At 44.3% G+C, this 20,346-nt stretch overlaps 1 protein-coding gene across 2 annotated transcripts; it reads right to left on the bottom strand.

The window, feature by feature from the left end:
* Nucleotides 1-150: 150 nt before the first annotated feature.
* On the bottom strand, nucleotides 151-20,337 carry OLAH (oleoyl-ACP hydrolase). 2 transcript variants are annotated; one of them, XM_063412838.1, is made up of 7 exons: nucleotides 20,150-20,337; nucleotides 14,608-16,013; nucleotides 3,517-3,655; nucleotides 2,853-2,952; nucleotides 1,728-1,897; nucleotides 746-831; nucleotides 151-500 (listed from the first exon to the last, which is right to left on the bottom strand). In XM_063412838.1, exons 2-7 carry the CDS (start codon nucleotides 14,735-14,737, stop codon nucleotides 367-369), a joined length of 759 nt encoding a protein of 252 aa, XP_063268908.1. In that variant the 5' UTR covers nucleotides 14,738-16,013; nucleotides 20,150-20,337; the 3' UTR covers nucleotides 151-366. The 2 variants fall into 2 exon arrangements, with proteins under 2 accessions (XP_063268908.1, XP_063268916.1); XM_063412846.1 differs by having other exon boundaries at nucleotides 14,608-14,739.
* Nucleotides 20,338-20,346: the final 9 nt, after the last annotated feature.

Here is a 20,346-nt window from a genome sequence, read left to right as displayed (position 1 = left end):
GCTTTCTGTGAGAATTGTGGATTTTTGAGGGCATTAAATTATATTTAGCATTTTGACAGGAGCAGACAAACAGAGAAACTCTACCAGTAAAATAACACATAATAATTGTTTTGCAAACATAGTTATGGAATAAAGTGAAGAGTTTGTACACATGCAAGAGAAGAAGGAAAAGTTGAAACCTTTTTTAAGACCCAAAGCCAATGTTCATTTTCAAAAACATCAGAAAAACTTTCTCGTATAAAGTATTACAGAGGAGAAACAGAGTAATTTTTAGGCATAACTGCATGCAATGTAGAGAAAGAAATGACTTATTACAAATTGCTGTGGACTAACCTTACACTCTGCTATTAAAATTGAGGTAAATACTCATAGACCGGCATTTTCCATGCATCTTGTGATGTGTTTTATCAATAAACTTTCACTAGATGGTTTCACCAGATAAAAGTGATCTCCAGGAAGCTCATAAAAGGAAGTATCTCCACTCGTTATTTCTCGCCAACCTAAAAAAAGATATTTAAAGTGTCGGAGAAATGTCAACTATTGAGATCATTTTGTATAACTATTTCAAGGTTATTATTTAATAATGATTTTAAATCCCATATCAACTTTTTGGTTCGTACACTGAAACTGTTCTGTTGATTTGTTTCCTTTAAGAAGGAGATAGACTCTAGAAAACTCTAATTAACGGGTGCAATACAACAAGAAAATGTGTAAGTATAAGAGGAAAACCATTTAAGCAAAGTACCTTGTACATCATATATTTTATCATCAGACCCACAAAAGTAGGTAACGTCACAGGAGAAGGGGGTATTCATTTCTGCCTTCTCAAATCTGTGAACACAAAAAGTAGACATAAAACATTCCACAAGATACCTATATCTGGAATTTGCTTCCGCATACAAAAAAGGTTTTTTGTTCTTTTCTAAAACTTAACAAATTTCAGGAGTTGGATTATACAGGACATCAGGAGAAGAAAATACTGCATCTTGAAGTTTCTTTGCTCCTTTCCCTACTGCAATTAGATCTAAAATTGTAAAGAAAGAATGACCCAATATTTAGGAAAAAAAAGAGCAACCTGCAATAAAAATTCTCACCTACAATAAATAATGATGTTACCTACTTATATACAAGTTCTAACATTTCAGCATCTTTCAGTGTCACATTCCTAAGACCAAAATGGGTCCCACATCCAAGAATGTCCTTGGTTTTGCCAGGGTAAGAGGCCTTAACCACTCAGCTACATGAGCTGTTGTGTAACATCCAGTGGGGACAGCAGTGAGGACACAGGAAGCTGGCTGCTCTCTGGGTCCCCAGAACACAGGGATTCTTTTCTTCTAGTTAGGCTAGAGGACCTTGGATCTGGAGACCGAATGCAGTGTTCCTGAAGCATGATGAGCTGAGATTGTTAACCTCAGGAAACAATAAAAGACAGGAGAATATTCCCTTTTAGTAGCTGCTAACTTTGCATCCTAGGTAGAACTGTAATTCTGCCACGACAGGTTCACTACTGCAGTAACAGTTGTGGTTGCTGCAGTACGCAGTGTTTCATTTGGGGCTTAAATACTAGAAAACAAATAGAAAAGCACACAAAGGAAAAAAATATATGTTTACTGTTTCCTATTCTTTTTATAACAGAAATGAGAAAGAAAGAAAAAACCTAACGTGATCAGACAGAAGTAAAAATGTAAAATACAAATACAGAAATAATACAAAGTTGTAAAACTTACGAAAATGTGTGAGAAAGTCTAACATCTTCTCTGGAGGTAAGCACAATATTTTTCCTAGCATCTTCATCACATGGGAGCTGATAACTTCCTCCTACAATCTCCATACATGCAAGAAATTCATTGTCTTCATCAGGTGGAGTCATGCTTTTGAGGGCAAGATGTCCTCCAGACTGTCAGTACCAAACAAAACAGATCAGGTGTTGTACATAATATACTTCAAATATTATTTTTGTTTAAATTATTTTTGTAAAAAGTACAATAATTTTCCATCTCCAGAATACGATGGCTGATTCATTTAACATTCACATTTAACATTAATGAAATTACAAATGATGTACTCTCTACTTCTGAAACTTATACAGACAAATAACTGTTAATATTATTTTGTTCAAGCTTGACTCTTACTACTGAAATACAACTAGTAAAATAATCTAAGAGAAAGATGAACCTGGCTAATGTAGGACTGAAGAGACCAACTGATTATGGAAATTTGCAGGAATAACAATTGCTTCCATGAATCACTACCTCATACTCAGCACTGCTAAGAAGCCTTAGAAACTGAAGAACAGAAATAGCAAATGCTGACTGAAGACAGGACTGGAAAATGCCACTTCACTACTGTTTTTCTGAGAAAGACTAGCAGAATTAGCAGAACCTCCGAAAAAAACTGATTAAAAATCCTACAAAGAATGAGGAGAGACTAAAAAAATGGACAAATGTATTGAGGGCTGATGTAGCAGGTTTATGAAAGACTAGGTCAAGACAGTTATTTCACACATTACACAGTAAGGAGGACCACTTAGTATTTTGGTTTGATTACTTCTGAGTTTTAAGCAAATGACCATACTAAATAACACAATAATCAAAAAAGTTTAGTTTAAGGATTAGTTAGTTTAAGCATTAATTAGTTCAAGCATTAGTTTAAGGAGATTGTTCTCCCGAGGCTGAGGTCAGCAGCAGTGAACATTATGTATTCTGCATCTACCTCAGAACACTTTTCACTCCATAGATTCTGAAGAAATGTTGATTTTGTATTAAAGCTACTCGGCATAGCATACTGTAAAATATTATTTTTATTCATAGTAGCTAATTCTGTTTCATAATGTTAATGATTCTGTATCTTACATTTGGGGCATGTGCTGATGACATGAAAAGATGGACTGGCTCCAGTCTGTACTTTTCTTTCAAATGAAGTGCAACGGCTAAACTCATGTAAGTTCCAAAACTGCAGCAAAAGAAGAAATTAAAGCAAAGTAAGTAAAAACATACATAAAAACTGGAAAATATCATTTTAATTTCAGTGCTACCTGGCTATCTTGAGCAATTGCTGAAACCATATATGACATGCAGATTATAATTATATTAATTGACATAAAATATATTCTGACATGGTCTAATTTTGCAAATAAGACCTTTTCATAGTCTCTCTTTCTTTTAATAGACAGCTTAATTTTCAGGTTTAAATTCAGCAATCTTTCAAATCCATGCTTTATGAATGGTTCACCCCCTGCATATAGTGTCAGTGTCAAACACTGACACAAATATTAACAACAAATGCAATTTTATTGATTAGAAGCACATATTCAGATGTTGTGCCTGAAGGCATAAATAAATAAACAACCAGAGTCTTTGAGAGCAACTGCATGTTTTAGGATGACATGACAGAAGATTCTTGCAGAAGCATATTTTTCCTAAAGGTTTTGCAAATAAAAACAAGTAACTGTCTACTCCTAGAGCTCAGAAATAGAAGCTCTTTCACCAGGGTTTCTCAAAATGTATATATTTTTACCTGTGAGCAAAAAATGCAAATGGTTTTTCTTTCAATTCTTTTAACAAAACACTTGTAACTTCATTAACTACACTTGTCATGTCTTTTGCAAAAGGCTCCTCTAGACGATTTTCTCTTCCAGGAAGCCTTATACAGAACACTGCAGAAGAAGTGAAGGAAGGGAGGGAAAAGAATTATAGTTACTTCAAATAGACACAGTAAAATAATTTTAATTAAGTTTTTAAATTATTCTGCAGAATATACATACTATTTGAATTAATCCTTCTTACAGTTGATACTGTGCACTTGCTTGCAATTGCTGCTACTGTGATTTAATCCTGCAAGAGATTAGGTTTCCACTTTTCCTTTAGTCTCAAATGTTGCCCCTCCAGCTGATTTGATTGATAAATGCCTTGGGTCAGAATCCACAAGATCCTGATTTCAGCTGAGGTTTGAAAGGTTTGAAGTTTTTTATTGTTATAAGTTTTAATAACAACCACAAAATCATTAATTTCAATAACAGTAAATTTGAGGGTTGTGTAAAATATATCCTTTCAAGGGCAGCATTAGTAAGTGAAACTATGATAGAATTGTGCAACCCCTGTTTTCTTTGTCAGTTCTTCAGTAGCGCACATTGGAAAATGTGGAATTGTGGTGCAAATTGGAGGATATTCATAGTTATGGTTATTGATATTTCTAGAGAAGGAAATTTTACATGCTTTTACTATTTCATTTTCATAATTGAGGATTTTCCTCTCACTGTTTAGTACCACAGATACCACTACAGAAATGTTTGTATCTTCTATACTTTATGCAGAAACCATCTCTGAAAGAACACGCTGTGCCCTGACTTTATTAATCTGTGTCTGCACTTGGTCCCTGTGGCGGTGTGCGTTTGTGATTATGAGCTCTGTTTAGACCCTGTATGAACCCTCATTTGATGAGAACTAAGGCAGAGACTATATGAAGGACTTAGTAAGTGATCTAGAGAGTTCGTGCCAAGATGGATGGTGGACAGACGAAGGAGAAGATTTTTGAAAGGCTATTTGGAGTTGTAGCTGAGGGCGCTGATAGAAGGATTAAGGAGGAAGGAAACTGAGATAGGGGAAGTAGAAAAGGATTTTAGAGTGGCTTACTATGGTGGGTGGAAAATAGACATGTGGAAATGTTAGTAAGAAGGTTTTATTAAGGTTCAATTATATTGCGTTTGTACAGGTTTAGTTCCCTGTACCCCCCTCCTCCCTAATTGATATTCAGACTCCCTGCTGAGTTACTTACAGCCTGTTCTATGTTTAGCACCTCAGTTAACTGTCAATCCCCTTTCCCGCCTTGAGTTGCTCCTCCCAACTCCTCCTGATTAGTCCCGGTTCCCCAACTCCTCCCCTGCGCTCCCCAGAGATAGTATTTGATTTGTCTAGAGGTAAGGAGACACCCCTTTCCCCGCCCCCATTCTGTTCCCTTAAAAGTTGCTGCACAGCATTGTTCTTGGTTCAGATTGCCTGGTTCCTGGTTGTGTTAATAAATCTGTTCCTGTTCTCGCTGCGTCTGGACCCTCCCTTCTTTGCTTCTGCATGCTTGAAAAGCCTTAGAGAGGAACGAGAGACCTCTCTTGGTGGCACAAGAACCCACAGGGATCAACCCTGCTCAGCCTGCTGCAGGTTGACTCTACTTTACTGTGCCGTGGTGCACGAGCTAGCCCGGCGGAAAGCAACAGGCTTTCAAAGCACCGCGACATAGGGTGGCGCCCAACGTGGGGCATCAAAGAGAGGTTTTTGGACTCTCCGGAGTTCATCAATCTCCTCCCGATTGGACCTCGTTCGGATTGGAGGCATCCGCACCAGGCGCGGACGCCTTGAACTAGATCCTGGGCAGCCCCCTTGCCACGAGTTGGAGCAGGCCCTCGGGCAGCGCTCCTCGTGGAGTCCGGAGACAGCCTCGTCGGACGCGCTCTCGGTGAGGTCTTCGGAGGGCAGAAGCTTCCCCAAGGTTTAAGGTAGGCACTCGCCATCGGGGGCACGGATTTTGCTTTCTCCCCAGACCACAGGGAGAGGCTCACTTGGGTACCCGCGCGGGGGCTGAGGGACGGACGTTTTTGTCCGGGTCCTCAGTTGTTTGGTCATGCTCAGGTGGTTCTTTAGTTTTTTCTGTTCGTGTTTATTTAGTTCGGAAGTTCCCTAGCAGGCAGGGGAAAGGTGTGTATTGGGGGCGAAAGCCGCGCGCTGTCGGGTTCGTGGTATTAGAGAGCGCATTGGGGGGCAGCGTTTAAGTCGCGGTTGGTTGTATCTCAGTTTGTCTTTCGTTTTTCGAACCTTGGGAAGGTGTGGTAAATTCAATCTGCGCAATGGGTGCCGCGCTCACTACCACACAGAAGGGAGTTTATTATTTTTGTGTTAAATTGTTGGTAGAGAATAAGGTTCCGTTTAAAAAAGCTGTTTTAAAGCGATTGGTAAGGTGGCTTTTTCTAACATATAGTAACACCTCAGAGGACATAGTAAAAAATCCACGCTTTTGGGCTGCAGTCGAGAGAAAAGCGCTAGTTTCGGAGTTAAAAGACCCCCAATCTTTTATGTTTTTAATTGTAAAATTTAAAAATATTGCAGAAAATTCAGAAGCTCAGAAAAAGCCATCTCGCCCTTCGACCCCAGTTTCCCGTCCCCCTAGTCCCAGTCCCTTTGCCCCTAGAAAAGGGATTCTGAGGCGAGCCGCAGACTTCAAGTCTGCCAGCTCGGGCTCACTTCAGAATTCCCGGACCCCTAGCCTCAGCAGTCTCGTCCGGACTGCTGAGGAATCTGCGGGCTGCCCTGGACAAGCAGCTCGCAGACACAGTCCTGTCCCCTATTCCCCCAGTTTGAAACCTCGTGTTCGATTTAGTCTGTGTGAGCCAGAGGTGCCACAAAATGGCGCAGACAGCTCACAAAATGGCGGCTGTTCGCGCCGTTCCCCTACCCCTCCTCCTCGTCCCCCTCCCCCTAAGCTTAACCCCTTCATTGACCCTGCCCCTTCTTACCAGTCCAACCCCTTTTTCACTTGGGTCCCTCCCATGACCAACCCCTTTGCTCCTCCTCCGGTACCACCCATTGCTCCTCCCCAAATCCCTCCCACTTACCCTGTGTCTCCTCCCTCGGAATTTTCTTATGTCCCTCCCCCTTCCCACGGAGCTGCTCCTCCCACTCCCTCCGACTGGCCCGCCTTGGGGGCGGAGTCAGACCTTTCTCCCCGCCCAGGAAGGAGGCCATCTTTTAACAAATTTTCCCACGCTACCTCTTCCGGTTCCCACGCTGGAGGACCGGAAGACAATAGCGGAGAAAATGCGGAAATGTGCCTAACAGCTGCGCCAGTTACTTACCGCAAGACTCGCGGGGGTGACACCAAACCTAATTGGCAGCCATTTAATCAAAACTTAATTAGAGATCTATGCAAGGCGCACAGCGAATTTAGCAGGGAGAGTCCCTATTTCCGCGGCCTCCTCCAGGCAGATTTGGCCAATGCGACAACCCTTCCTGCAGATTTAAAACAGATATTTTTGTGTTTAATGACAAATGCCGAATTTGAATTATGGCTTGCAGCATTTAAGCAAGCACTGCAGGAAGAGTTGCCTCATTGGCCACTCCCAGCAATAGATGAAGAGGGAAATCCCCTCTCTGTCGAGTTGCTGGGGGGAGAAGGACCTTACCAGTCCCCACAGGTTCAAGCAGCTTTGATCCCGGAATCAGCCCTTTCAAAATTAAAAGAACTCGCATGCAAAGCCTTCTTTACACTCCAGCCGCGTGCCCCTCTTCCACCATTCACCAACATCAAACAGGGAGAGGAAGAGCCTTTTGTTGATTTTGTTGATAAGCTCTCACGGGCTCTAGAGATTCAAGTGAAAGATGGGGGGGCCAGGAGAAGGATATTAGAGGAGATAGTATTTGTTAACTCTAATAATGTATGCCGTCAGGCAATTTTAAGTCTCCCCCCAGAACCACCTAGGACTCTCCAGACCATGTTGCAGGTTTGCCAACAGAAAGTTCCGTTCATTCAGCAGCAAACACCTCTCACCTGCAAACCAGCACAGAAGAAGGTGCACGTCGCTGAGACCGGCATGCAGCACCGACCGCCTTTCCGGAAGTCATTGACACCCAAAACATCATTCAAAGAGATGAAGTGTCTGATTTGCGGTGACAGAGGGCACTTCGTCAAAGACTGTCCACACAATGCGTTAGCGCACGCAAAGAACCAGCAGGAGGCGTCTGGGCCAAATCAAAAAAACTAGGGGGGGAGTGCGGGCCCGCCCGGCGCGAAGACCCCAACGGGGCGGGTCAGAAACATCACGCAGCAGCCGTTTTTAGGGGTCAATGGGATTTGCTGACGAACACCAACTGGTTTGTCCCTCACTCCGAAAGGGGGGAGAATGCACCGGATGTGACAACTGTCTCCTTTTTTAACCCTTTTAGGCTTCGATTGGTCCACTCGATCCACCTGACGAACGAGGCCTGGAAAATTACTGACGTTGAATTGACTGACTTAACGGATTGGCCGTTGAAATCGCAAGGTAAGTTCATGGTAGTCGGAGACTGCAAGCTGACTCCGCATGAGATTGAGGTATTCCCCGGGATCATCGAGGTTGGTCTCAGGGGAATCAGGATTTGGCTGCGCTCGACTCACCCCCCGACATTTTTTCCAGCAGGACAGGTAATGGCACAGGCCATTCAAATCACAGACTCCAACTTATATGAAGGTTACCCGGAAGAAAGGGGGAACATCACAGTGTGCACGGTGCACAGAGTCACAACCCAGAAACCCATTATACCGTGCACAATGTCGTTAGGGGATGAGTCGATTGATAAAGGACTGTTGTTTGACACGGGTGCAGATGTGACGATCATTCCCACTCGGGAATGGCCGTCACATTGGGCTTTGGAGGACGCGCCCGCGAATATTTCTGGAGTTGGGGGTTTTCAATCGGCAAAAAGGTCAAAGAGCATGGTCAAATTCACGGGGCCAAAAGGGCAATTGGCTTATGTACGCCCTTTCGTCTGTAAGTATGAGCGGCCCCTGCTTGGACGAGACCTCATGCAACAGTGGGGGGTCACAATTAGCATACCTGACCCTCCACAGGGTTTTTGCCTGGCGGTCACTGAGGAGCGCCCGATCCTCAAGCTCAATTGGAAAACAGATTCTCCGGTTTGGATCGATCAGTGGCCGCTACCAAAGAACAAATTGAAGGCGCTTGAGGAGCTCGTGGCGGAGCAGCTCCAGAAGGGGAACTTGGTAGAAACCAACTCCCCCTGGAACTCGCCCGTCTTTGTCATTCAGAAGAGTGACAAAAGGCGTTGGCGCCTCCTCCACGACCTCCGCAAAATTAATGAAGTCATTGAGGATATGGGGTCTCTTCAACCAGGGATGCCGTCCCCTTCCATGCTCCCCCGAAATTGGCAATTGGCTGTCATTGACATCAAAGACTGTTTTTTTCAAATTCCCCTCCATCCAGATGACGCGCCGCGTTTTGCCTTCTCTGTTCCCACGATCAACAGAGAGGCCCCAAGGAAGAGATATCACTGGAGAGTTCTTCCCCAAGGAATGAAGAACTCCCCAGTGATGTGCCAGTTGTATGTCTCTTCCTTGCTGCACCCAGTGCGCGCAGCCGCGGAGGGGGGTATCATCCATCACTACATGGATGATATCCTCATTTGCGCTCCGACGACCCATGAACTTGAACGGTTGCTCACCCAAGTAACAGATTTGTTAGTCACTGCAGGGTTCGAGCTTCAAGAAGAGAAGATTCAACGGATGCCCCCTTGGAAGTACCTGGGCCTCGAGATCGGGAGAAGGACAATTGTCCCCCAAAAATTGGAAATCCGGACATCAGTCCGGACCCTTGCGGATGCCCATCGTCTTTGCGGGGAGTTAAACTGGATAAGGCCCTGGCTGGGTCTCTCAACAGAAGACCTAGCACCCCTTTTCAATTTATTGAAAGGGGGAGAGGAGCTCTGTTCTCCTAGGGCGCTTACCACAGAGGCAAAGGAGGCACTCGAGAAAGTACAAGAGGCGTTGACATCGCGCCAGGCACACCGTTATGACCCTAACTTACCTTTTCGGTTCATCATCTTGGGTAAATTACCACACTTGTACGGGGTCATTTTTCAGTGGGACTCACATAGTACATCACACACCAAGGGCCAGGGCAGAAGAGATCCACTTCTTATCATAGAATGGGTCTTTCTCAGCCATCAACGGCCCAAGAGACTGACGAAGCCGCAGGAGGTGATGGCTGAGTTGATTCGCAAGGCGCGGTCCCGCGTCTGCGAATTGGCCGGTTGTGATTTCGTGTTTATTCACATTCCTATAAAATTGACATCGGGCCAACTAACAAAATCAATGTTAGAGAACCTGCTTCAAACAAATGAAGCACTACAGTTCGCCTTGGATTCTTTTACGGGCCAAATTTCGATTCATAAGCCGGCCCACAAATTATTTAATTCGGATATAGATTTTAAATTGGCTCTGAAGAATGTCCGGAGCCCGGTTCCCCTCAAAGCTCTGACTGTTTTCACGGACGCGTCCGGGGGTTCCCACAAGTCAGTAATGACCTGGGAGGACCCCGAAACTCAGCAGTGGGACGCTGATGTTGAGATCGTTGAGGGATCACCTCAAGTCGCTGAGTTAGCCGCAGTCGTCAGGGCGTTTGAGAGGTTCCCCGGACCCATAAATATTGTAACCGACTCCGCGTATGTGGCGGGGGTAGTATCCAGGGCAGATCAGGCGATTTTACAGCAGGTCTCTAACGAGAAGCTCTATGAGCAGCTCTCGAAATTGATTAAACTAGTGTCCCACCGAGAGCAACCCTATTATGTGATGCACACGAGGTCACATACCGATTTGCCGGGATTCGTTGCTGAGGGCAACAAGAGAGCAGACGCTCTAGCTGCCCCAGCAACGGAAGCCCCACTGCCGGATGTGTTTAACCAGGCACGGCTCAGCCACGCCCTCTTTCACCAAAACGCCCCAGGATTGGTGCGGCGATTTCATATCACACGTCAGCAGGCGAAAGCGATTGTGGCAGCGTGCCCCTCCTGCCAGTCCCACTGTGTGCCAACACTGCACGCCGGAGTCAATCCTCGCGGCTTGGGGAGCTGCGAAATTTGGCAGACAGACGTTACACACATAGCCCAGTTTGGAAAGCTCCGGTATGTGCACGTGTCAGTGGATGCTTTCTCGGGTGCGACCTATGCCTCTGCCCACGCAGGGGAGAAGGCCTCTCATGCGATTCAACACCTCATTCAGGCCTTCTCTTTCATGGGCATCCCCAAGGAGGTCAAAACAGACAATGGACCAGCGTATACCTCCAAGGAGTTTGAAGCTTTCCTGCAGCGATGGGGAGTAAGTCATAAAACCGGCATCCCTTACTCCCCCACGGGTCAGGCAATCGTGGAGAGAACCCATCAAAACATAAAGAGGGTTCTCTCACAACAAAGGCCAGTCCTCAAGGCGGAAAATCCGGCAATTAGATTGGCGAGAGCTTTGTATGTGATAAATTTTTTAAATTGCTCGTTTGAGCACCCTAATCCGCCAGTAGTCAGGCATTTCAACGGCAGTAAGGATTGGACCATCGAAGAACGGACCCCGTGGGTTGTAGTTAAGACACCAGAGACTGGGAAAGTAGAGGGGCCACGGAGGCTTTTGACGTGGGGGCGCGGGTACGCCTGCGTCCTCACTGATGCTGGGCCAAAGTGGATCCCCTCAAAGTGGGTGAAGCCATACATTGAGGGGAAGGTTAGAAAAAGAGACAATGAAAAACCACAAGTCACGTCAGCAGCCCTCCGCCGAAAGCGGCGGAGTCCCAGCGACCCAGACGAGAAAAAGGATTCTCAGTGGGAAGAAATGCCCTTTCAGTTGGAATTATGTTGTACTGATAAGTTGTTTTTATAAAGTTTGTTACAGGTCAACCCAACCACCCCAACCATGAAAATCATCTTCGACATCATTATACTTGCCAGTCTCCTCGTGCTGAATCAAGCCTGGATCGTCCCCCAGCCCCAGGAAAACGTGTGGGCCGTCCTGGCCAAGTCGCTCGGCCAGGACCACATTTGTCTAAGCCAAACAAGTGCCTCTAATCCCTTGGCGTCCTGCCTTGTGGGGATCCCATTCCAAGATCGCGAGATGCCCAAATTGCTTTTAGGTTATGCCCAAAAACTGAGGCAAGAGGCTGCTAAAATGGAGCATAACCTAAAGCATGCTCATTATATCGTCGCGTGGTACAATTATGTTAAAAGCCTTCCAAAATTAGAGAATGAGCCTCAGGAGCTGGAGCTTCTAGGCTCCGCCAAAGCTGAATCTTGCTTCCATATCCGTAATGACCACGTCCAGCGTCACCACCGTCACTTTGTCTCTTCCAAAGCCCATTTTAATACCCATTGGTGCAACGCTGTGTCCTTTAGTTACCCTCCAGTCCCTCCCTCGAAATCTGCCCAAGTTTTTGCCCATCCCCGCCGTTTACCCAAGGGAACATTTTTGATCTGTAGAGACCACGCATGGGCAGGCATCCCCTCTCACCTCTCCGGAGGCCCGTGCACCTTTGGGACCCTCGGATTGTTCTCACCCAACAAAACACAAATTTTAGATTGGGTTAAACAAAATTCTACAAATGGTGCACACCTATTGGCACATTCTAGAAAGAAGAGAGAAGACTACTCTCTTAAGAAATTGGCAGATGATTGCGACGAAGAAATTATTCATTGGAGTCGGTCTAAAGGAGTCGCAATCACGGTTTTTGCGCCGTGGGTCGCGATTGCAAAAGCCCTCAGAGAATTAGGCCATTTAGAGTGTTGGGTAGCAAAACAATCCCGTTTAACTTCTAGAGCCCTATCTAACCTCCTGAGAGATGAAGAAATAACAAGGCAGGCAACTCTTCAGAATCGCGCAGCCATCGACTACCTCTTGCTCTTGCATGGGCATTCCTGCGAGGAATTCGATAGTTTGTGCTGTTTCAACTTAACATCGAGAGCCAAGGGAACGCGAGAAGCAATCAAGCGGCTAGAAGATATGGTGGGACAGATCCGTCAAGAAACAGGAGACTGGATCAGCAATTTGTTTAAGGGCTGGGGTGTGTCTGGGTGGGCTACTTCGGTTGTTAAGACAATTCTTTTAATTGTGTTCATTGTTCTAGTTTCAATATTAGGGTTCGGGATCATCAGGAGGATGATGTTAAATTTAATTTCCACCTCTATGTCTCCCAAAAAGACTGAAGTCCACCGGGTTGAGATAACAGAAGAATTTGAGGATGCTGAGGAAGGCCCTGCTGATGAGGATGATCTGGCAGCTGAACTCGAAATTGCTGTGGAAGAAGTTCAAAGCTTGCCGAGAGAGAGATGGCCTACTCAGCAGCCTTGGTTTGCAGAAGCTTATCCGAGATCAGAAATCCAGATGGATCCTCAGCATGTCAGACTCTGGAGATAAAAGAACTACTGCATTTTATTTAAAAAGAAAGGGGGAGATGTGGCGGTGTGCGTTTGTGATTATGAGCTCTGTTTAGACCCTGTATGAACCCTCATTTGATGAGAACTAAGGCAGAGACTATATGAAGGACTTAGTAAGTGATCTAGAGAGTTCGTGCCAAGATGGATGGTGGACAGACGAAGGAGAAGATTTTTGAAAGGCTATTTGGAGTTGTAGCTGAGGGCGCTGATAGAAGGATTAAGGAGGAAGGAAACTGAGATAGGGGAAGTAGAAAAGGATTTTAGAGTGGCTTACTATGGTGGGTGGAAAATAGACATGTGGAAATGTTAGTAAGAAGGTTTTATTAAGGTTCAATTATATTGCGTTTGTACAGGTTTAGTTCCCTGTACCCCCCTCCTCCCTAATTGATATTCAGACTCCCTGCTGAGTTACTTACAGCCTGTTCTATGTTTAGCACCTCAGTTAACTGTCAATCCCCTTTCCCGCCTTGAGTTGCTCCTCCCAACTCCTCCTGATTAGTCCCGGTTCCCCAACTCCTCCCCTGCGCTCCCCAGAGATAGTATTTGATTTGTCTAGAGGTAAGGAGACACCCCTTTCCCCGCCCCCATTCTGTTCCCTTAAAAGTTGCTGCACAGCATTGTTCTTGGTTCAGATTGCCTGGTTCCTGGTTGTGTTAATAAATCTGTTCCTGTTCTCGCTGCGTCTGGACCCTCCCTTCTTTGCTTCTGCATGCTTGAAAAGCCTTAGAGAGGAACGAGAGACCTCTCTTGGTGGCACAAGAACCCACAGGGATCAACCCTGCTCAGCCTGCTGCAGGTTGACTCTACTTTACTGTGCCGTGGTGCACGAGCTAGCCCGGCGGAAAGCAACAGGCTTTCAAAGCACCGCGACAGGTCCCAGGCCATTTCCATAGTAAATTTCTTGGAAGTAGGGGGACAAAAATTTTTTCTTACTTCTTTTTTGTTTTTTTCCCCTTATTTCAAGGAAAATTCAATGTGCAACTGCTTACTGGAAAGTACACATGCATTTAGAAGACTGGTAAAACTGCAATGGCAATGCTCATGAATATGAAATTATTTTTTTCTTTGTAAATGGTCTGGAAAATGGCCTTGGTTCCTCTTCAAATAGGTCAACCAGTGGATCTTTTTAGTGCTGATATATCTTCTGAGCAATGAGCATTACTTTGTAGTGTAACGAAATGTCATTTTACTATTATAAAATTCACAGACTGAATTTCAGTTTTGATACAAGAAGTGCAAACATTGGATAAAAGATACTCTGCAGCCTACTCAAATTAAAAATAGTTCTCATGTCTTCACTGTTAACCTTGCTGAAGACTGGCTTATCAACAATATGCAATGTATTTCTGTTTCGGAATCATACCAATAGTGTCTGCAACAGTCAAGCATACTATACTCTTGTGAAATGTAGCTCTGAGGATGTAATTTTTTCACCCAATCTCATATAATTTGATTGAAGGTGGTATAGAAAATGTACCCTAGTGGAAATGTACCCTAGTGGAAAAGTAGCAATGAATGCTACTTCCTTCCTTTCTGGAGAATACACACTGGATAAACATTGTGGTGCTCTCAAGACTATTGTATTCCATTTTTAAAAATTGGCTATTGCATATTTCAGAATTGCTTAACTTCTGCTGTAACTGCAAAAATGACTAACCTTCAGTTGAGTTGTTGAAGAGTTTGCCCCATCGAGCAAGTTGTGAAGTTCTACCTCCAGCCCATGGAAAGCAGATCAGCCTACAAAGAGCATCTGGCTTTTTTTGTACACAAGCAACCAGCTTTTCCATTTCTTAAACAAAAACAAAACAAAAACACAAAGAAAACAACACATTATTCTAGAACAAGACTCTTCAGATATAGGAAAATCAAAATGAATTAAGTCTAAATTGAAACAACAGGGTGCAATAGTCTCTGTCATCAAAACTGCTAGTGCTACAACAAGTATCTGCTAGATACGAGATAATCTTCCTACAACACTGTAAACCAGTTCTGCTTTTATAAATGATGGTAGAATAGTATTGGGCAATACCCTTAGTTCATAATTTGCTCAGTCACTGTCAGTCACTGACCACAACAAACACTATAATACAACACTCCCTGAAACAAAGAACCTGCAGAGTCTGTCTTACTGGTTTAGAAGATACATTCAGCCAATCTAATTTTCATTCACAAAAAAAAAAAAAAAAAAAAAAAAAAAAAGCCACAAACAAGAACTATTACATGACTAAATAATCTTTGGTGTACATTCAGTTGAATCTCCATTTGAAATCTAAGCATATCTGGTTAGGGAAATATCTTTCATTTTTATCATTTTTTACAAGAAAAGACTGCAGTTTTAAAAAATTTATTACTATTTCCACACATCTACTTCCACCTATTTGCCTTATACCTGAGATCTAACTTAGACCCTATTACAACAAAGAAAGGATACATAAGAATTCTTCTGCAGAATCAAGATTTTCCTAGATTGTACACTTTTCAAGAGAAACAAGCTCTTATTTTATTCCCTATAAATTTTAAGTTAGATGCGTGATCTGATGATTTAATGGCAGAAAAATCTACTTTAGAGTGTTCACAATCAATAAGAATGTTTCTTTCTTGAACGATTGTCAAAGAAATGGCTCTGTCAGCAAAACAAACAAACAAACACTGAATTTAAGAAAATATTTCCTGGCTCTTCTTCTCTTCACATTTAGAATAAGCTGAAAATAAAATACTAGTTTGATAGAGAGCTGCATAAAAGACTAAAAAGAGCCATCATTTACATCACAGGATAACTTAGGCTGAAGGGGATTTTTAGAGATCATATAGTTCAAATCTTGTCTCACTAGGTTTTGGATATCTCCAAGGATGGAGACTCCACAACCTCCCTTGGTGACCATGCTCCAGTGTTCAATCATGGCTCATAGTGAGGATCCTTTTCTTTCTATCTATATGCTTGTTGTCCCTTGTATCCACAAGTCTTCTTTTTGCTGAGTACATCCAAGAAGAGTCTGGCTCTTTGCATCCTCTGCACATCCTTCTATTAGTGTATTAGTGAAGACATCTTCATTTGGCACTCCCCTATTAAGACAAAACCAATTATCTCAGACTCTCCTGTACACCACCCACTCCAGTCACAATCACAGGGGACTGTGCCACGCTCACTTCAGTATTTCAATATCCTTCTAATACTGCAGAATTAAAAATGGATGCAGATGTGGTATACCAAAGAAATTTTGGATTATTTTTCAAACAGGTTTTTGAGACAGGCTTTCAGGGCATGATGAACCTTTTACGTGAGCTTTATTTATTGTCATGGCATCACCTTATAGTAGGTGGACAAGTATTAATTGAAAAGCACAACTGAAAACACACGCAACAACAAAACTGCTTTCGCACTGAGCAGCTGCTAGGACAAATGCACCAACAGCCCCACCCTGCAGGGAACAGAAAGCCAAAGGTAAAGAAACACCAAATGCTTGTAGCACAGGTCTGCAAGGTATTTCCCCATGGAAATTCTATAGCACACAGTCTAAAAATCCATGGAACAAGTCTTTGTGATCTGCAGGAATGTGGTATTCTCCAGTGGGGCAGTCCAGGACCTAAGAGGCCTCTCAGGTATCCAGGCACTTGCAAACCCTACATGGTAGACCTGTCTCATTTGTGCATACATGAGTTAACCCCTTGTCTGCAGATTCTGTAAGCCAGGGAAAAAGCAACCCTATCCCCAGGTGGCAAGCAGATCCAAGTCTACTCACAAAATCTAGATTTAAAGTAGTCCATTCACCTCCCAGCAATAAGCACAGAAGTGAGCCCGGGAGTCAAATGAGCCATTTCATGGTAGGTTTGGAGTCTGTTATCAAAGCTGCTGGATTGCCACAGCTAGACATGTATCTGAGACACCTGGCTGGGAACACAGGAACTCGAACAGGTTAGGGCATTGACCACTTGTGTCTGCAATCCTGTCATAACAGAGCTGTCAGGCTGTAGGACAGCTAGGCAATGTAATCCTCTACTGATTTTATCTTCGCAAGAGAAATGCAGTTTGTGTAACTGATAGACATCAACGTCTCAGTCCTAAACATGGTGACACGGTTGAAATTTTTTATTTCTTCATCTGTACCAGTACCTTACACATTACTGTATCACACATTTGGTTACATTCATTATTCAAATAATCCTTAAAAAAAAGTTTAAAAACATGCGTTCCAGGGTTGGCAGTTAGGCTTTCTGGAAAATTACAGGTTTATGAAAAGGGATGTCCCGTTAGAGAAAACACATCTGTTACATGCATGGTAATATTTATTACAAGTTTTCGAGGTTTGTGGATTTATATCCCTAAAAGTTTTCTTACTCATCAAAAAGCAGTGGTGTGATCTTCCATTTAAGAAGTGGTAAAATGCATAAACCACAGGGAAAAAAAAAAAGTGGGAAGCCATATCTCAGTAGCTCCTGAGTTCAGGAAAATACTGGTCTTTGCTTCTTGAAAAATAAAGACTTAAGGCACTCTTTTGTCATTATACCTAGATGCTATAAATTAGTGGAAAAAAGTATGGAGCATGCCCATCTTATTAATCATATTTTTCCCAGTAACATATCTCTCATGGCTACATTTTTAGCTGACTATATTCAAAATCGGTTAATGTCATTGCTAATATATAAAAGTTGCTGATGAAAAAAAAATTATGTGCCATTACTAACTACAGTCATATCCCCCAGAAAGCCATTTACCCATCCCTTTACTTAGTCTTGAAAAAAAGTCTAGGACATTATTACAGAGAAACTTATTTGTGGGACACTCGCATCTGATAAGCTCAAAGCATCCCTAATGCAAAATTATTGAAATTCATATTAAAGTCACACAAAACGCATTCTTAGCTTTCCTGCTTGGACCTTCCAGGGTGTTGAAACTGCCAAATATATGGACCATGTGGATGCTTCAAAAACAAGCACAAGGAGCAGTATAATCTCCCCTCTTTTCCTACTGCTTCTGCTGTTGGCTGAGTTCTGCTATGATACAATCACATAACCTTTGCTCAGATGTTTGAGGAAATCATTCAGTTGAGGGAAAGGGCTCTAAAGGAGTCCATAGAATTGAGTTGTGAAAGGTAAGAGATAAAACGAGATAAAGGCCCCAGAGATGGCACTAGGCAAGTAGCTCAACAATCAAGAGGAAAGACGTAAATATGCAAAGATAATTACCCTCTCAAGGGAAAAAAAGGGTTGGGAGATTGCAACCTCTGTTTACTATCTTTATTGATAATCTGGATGAGGGGATCGAATGCAGCCTTGGTAAATTCACAGACAACACCAAGTTGGGTGGGAGGGCTGATGTGCTGGAGGCCAGGAAGGCTCTGCAGAGGGATCAGGACTGGGTGGATCAATGGTCCAAGGCCAATGGTATAAGATTCAACAAGACCAAGTACTGAGTCTTGCCCTTGGATCAAAACAATCCCATGCAGAACTATAGGCTTCAGGAAAAGCTCAGTATATAAAGCGGAGGGAAGAAGGTGGAATGGGGGGATGTTCTAAGTGATGGTGTTTGTCTTCCCAAGTCACTGTTACACATGACAGAGCTCTCCTGGGGATGGCTGAACACCTGCCCATGAGAAATAGCAAATGAATTCCTTGTTTTGATTTGCTTTTCTGTATGGCTTTTACTTTTTCTGCTCACAAGATGTCTAACTTTTATTCACCTGATCCTCTCCCTGATCCCACTGGTGAGTGAGTGAGTGAGTGAGTGAGTGAGTGAGTGAGTGAGTGAGCATGAGTTGCATTGTTGCATTGGGGCTTGGTTACTGGCTGGAGTTAAACCACGAGAGTAGGTTAAGGGAAGTAATTTTGGCAGCAAAGGTAGAGGGTAACAAAGAAGCAAACAGAAGGTGCCACTGCTGCAGATGCAAAGAGGAAAGAAGTCATGCAATATGGTGACATTTTGTTCAGAGTATGACAGATTATGTCACAGAACTTTTTAAACTTTTTTTTAATGACTCTGGCCTGAACCATAACTCTTCAACACACACCACCCAGGTACAAATGCAGATGTCAGAGACCCCTCCAATGTGCCAAATAGCAGCACTGGCAGGTGTCTCTAAAGGTAGAAACCTCATTAACCATGGCAAGTAGGGCTGGGTGGACCTCACATGTCTTTCCCAGTACAAATGGTGCTTCACCATGTGGTAAAAGGTTTCCTCCAGAATGTGAAGACTACTCCAAATGCCACCCAATCACCCTGGTTACTGCTTACTCCTACTCCTGTGGAGCTGCAAATCACACCCCACAAGCATTTCTCCCACATAACATTTTAACAGGTGGCACAGGAACCCACCAGCCCAGACCTGCTCCACAGAAACACCCTTGCAGGTTCCTGGGCTATTGCCCACCCAAAAAGCAGTTGGGCCATTTACCCTGGGTGCGGAGTCCCCTGGGCCAGGCAGGGCTTGCATCTGGTCTCAGCCCTGCTAAGGACACCACCGGAGTTAAGAGCACAGCCCACGAGGGACAGCAGCTGTCAAGAGCCTCTGCCTCTACTGCAGCCCCAGCTGCACTTTGTCCCCGTGCCACAGATCCTGAGTTCCAAGGACCATTGAAGTCCAGCTCCTGACCCTGTGCAGGACATACCAAGAGTCACACTACGGGCCTGAGAGCATCTTCCAAATGCCTCAAATTCTAGCAGGTTTGGAGCTGTAACCAATTCTTCTGGGGAACCTGCTCCAGTGCCCAACAACCCTCTGAAGGCAAAACCTTTCCTAATATCCAGCCTAAACCCCTCCTGACAGCCTCAGGCCATGCCCTTGTTCCCTGTCACTGGTCACCATAGAGAAGAGATCGGGTGCCTGCCCTCCCCCTTTCTGTCCCCACGAAGTTGTACCTGCAATGAACTCTCCTCCAGGCTCAACAGACCAAGTGACCTCGGCCGCTCCTCATGTGGCTTCCTCTCCAGGCCCTTCACTATTTTCATAGGTCTCCTTTGGAAGCTCTCTAATGGCCTAGAGTCTTTTTTACATTGTGGCACCCAGAACTGCCCCCAGCACTCGAGGTGAGGCGGCCCCAGTGCAGAGCAGAGCGGCACCACCCCCTCCCTTGCCCGACTGGCAGTGCTGTGCCCTGATGCACCCCTGATGCACTGCTGGTTTGTATTCATCTTTCCATCGACGGGGAACACCAGCTCGATGGAAATGTGCTCTCCAGCCTCTCACTCCCCAGTGTGTACGTACGTCCACAGCTTCCCTCTCCCAGGCGCAGAATCCGGCACTTGCCCTTATTAAACTTCACACAGTTAGTGCCTGCTCAGCACTCCGACCGGCCCAGGACTCTCTGCGGGGCCCCTCTGCCTTCTAGGGAGCCCACACCTCCACCCCACTTGAAGCTGTCCTTTAACTCCACGGCCAGCCCCGGAGCGCAGGGGAGGAGA

The sequence above is a fragment of the Prinia subflava genome, chromosome 1 (assembly GCF_021018805.1).
Source record: "Prinia subflava isolate CZ2003 ecotype Zambia chromosome 1, Cam_Psub_1.2, whole genome shotgun sequence".
In the NCBI taxonomy this organism is placed as follows: Eukaryota; Metazoa; Chordata; class Aves; order Passeriformes; family Cisticolidae; genus Prinia; species Prinia subflava.
Note: the sequence above shows the minus strand (reverse complement) of the source record. Positions and strands in the feature narration are given on the sequence as shown.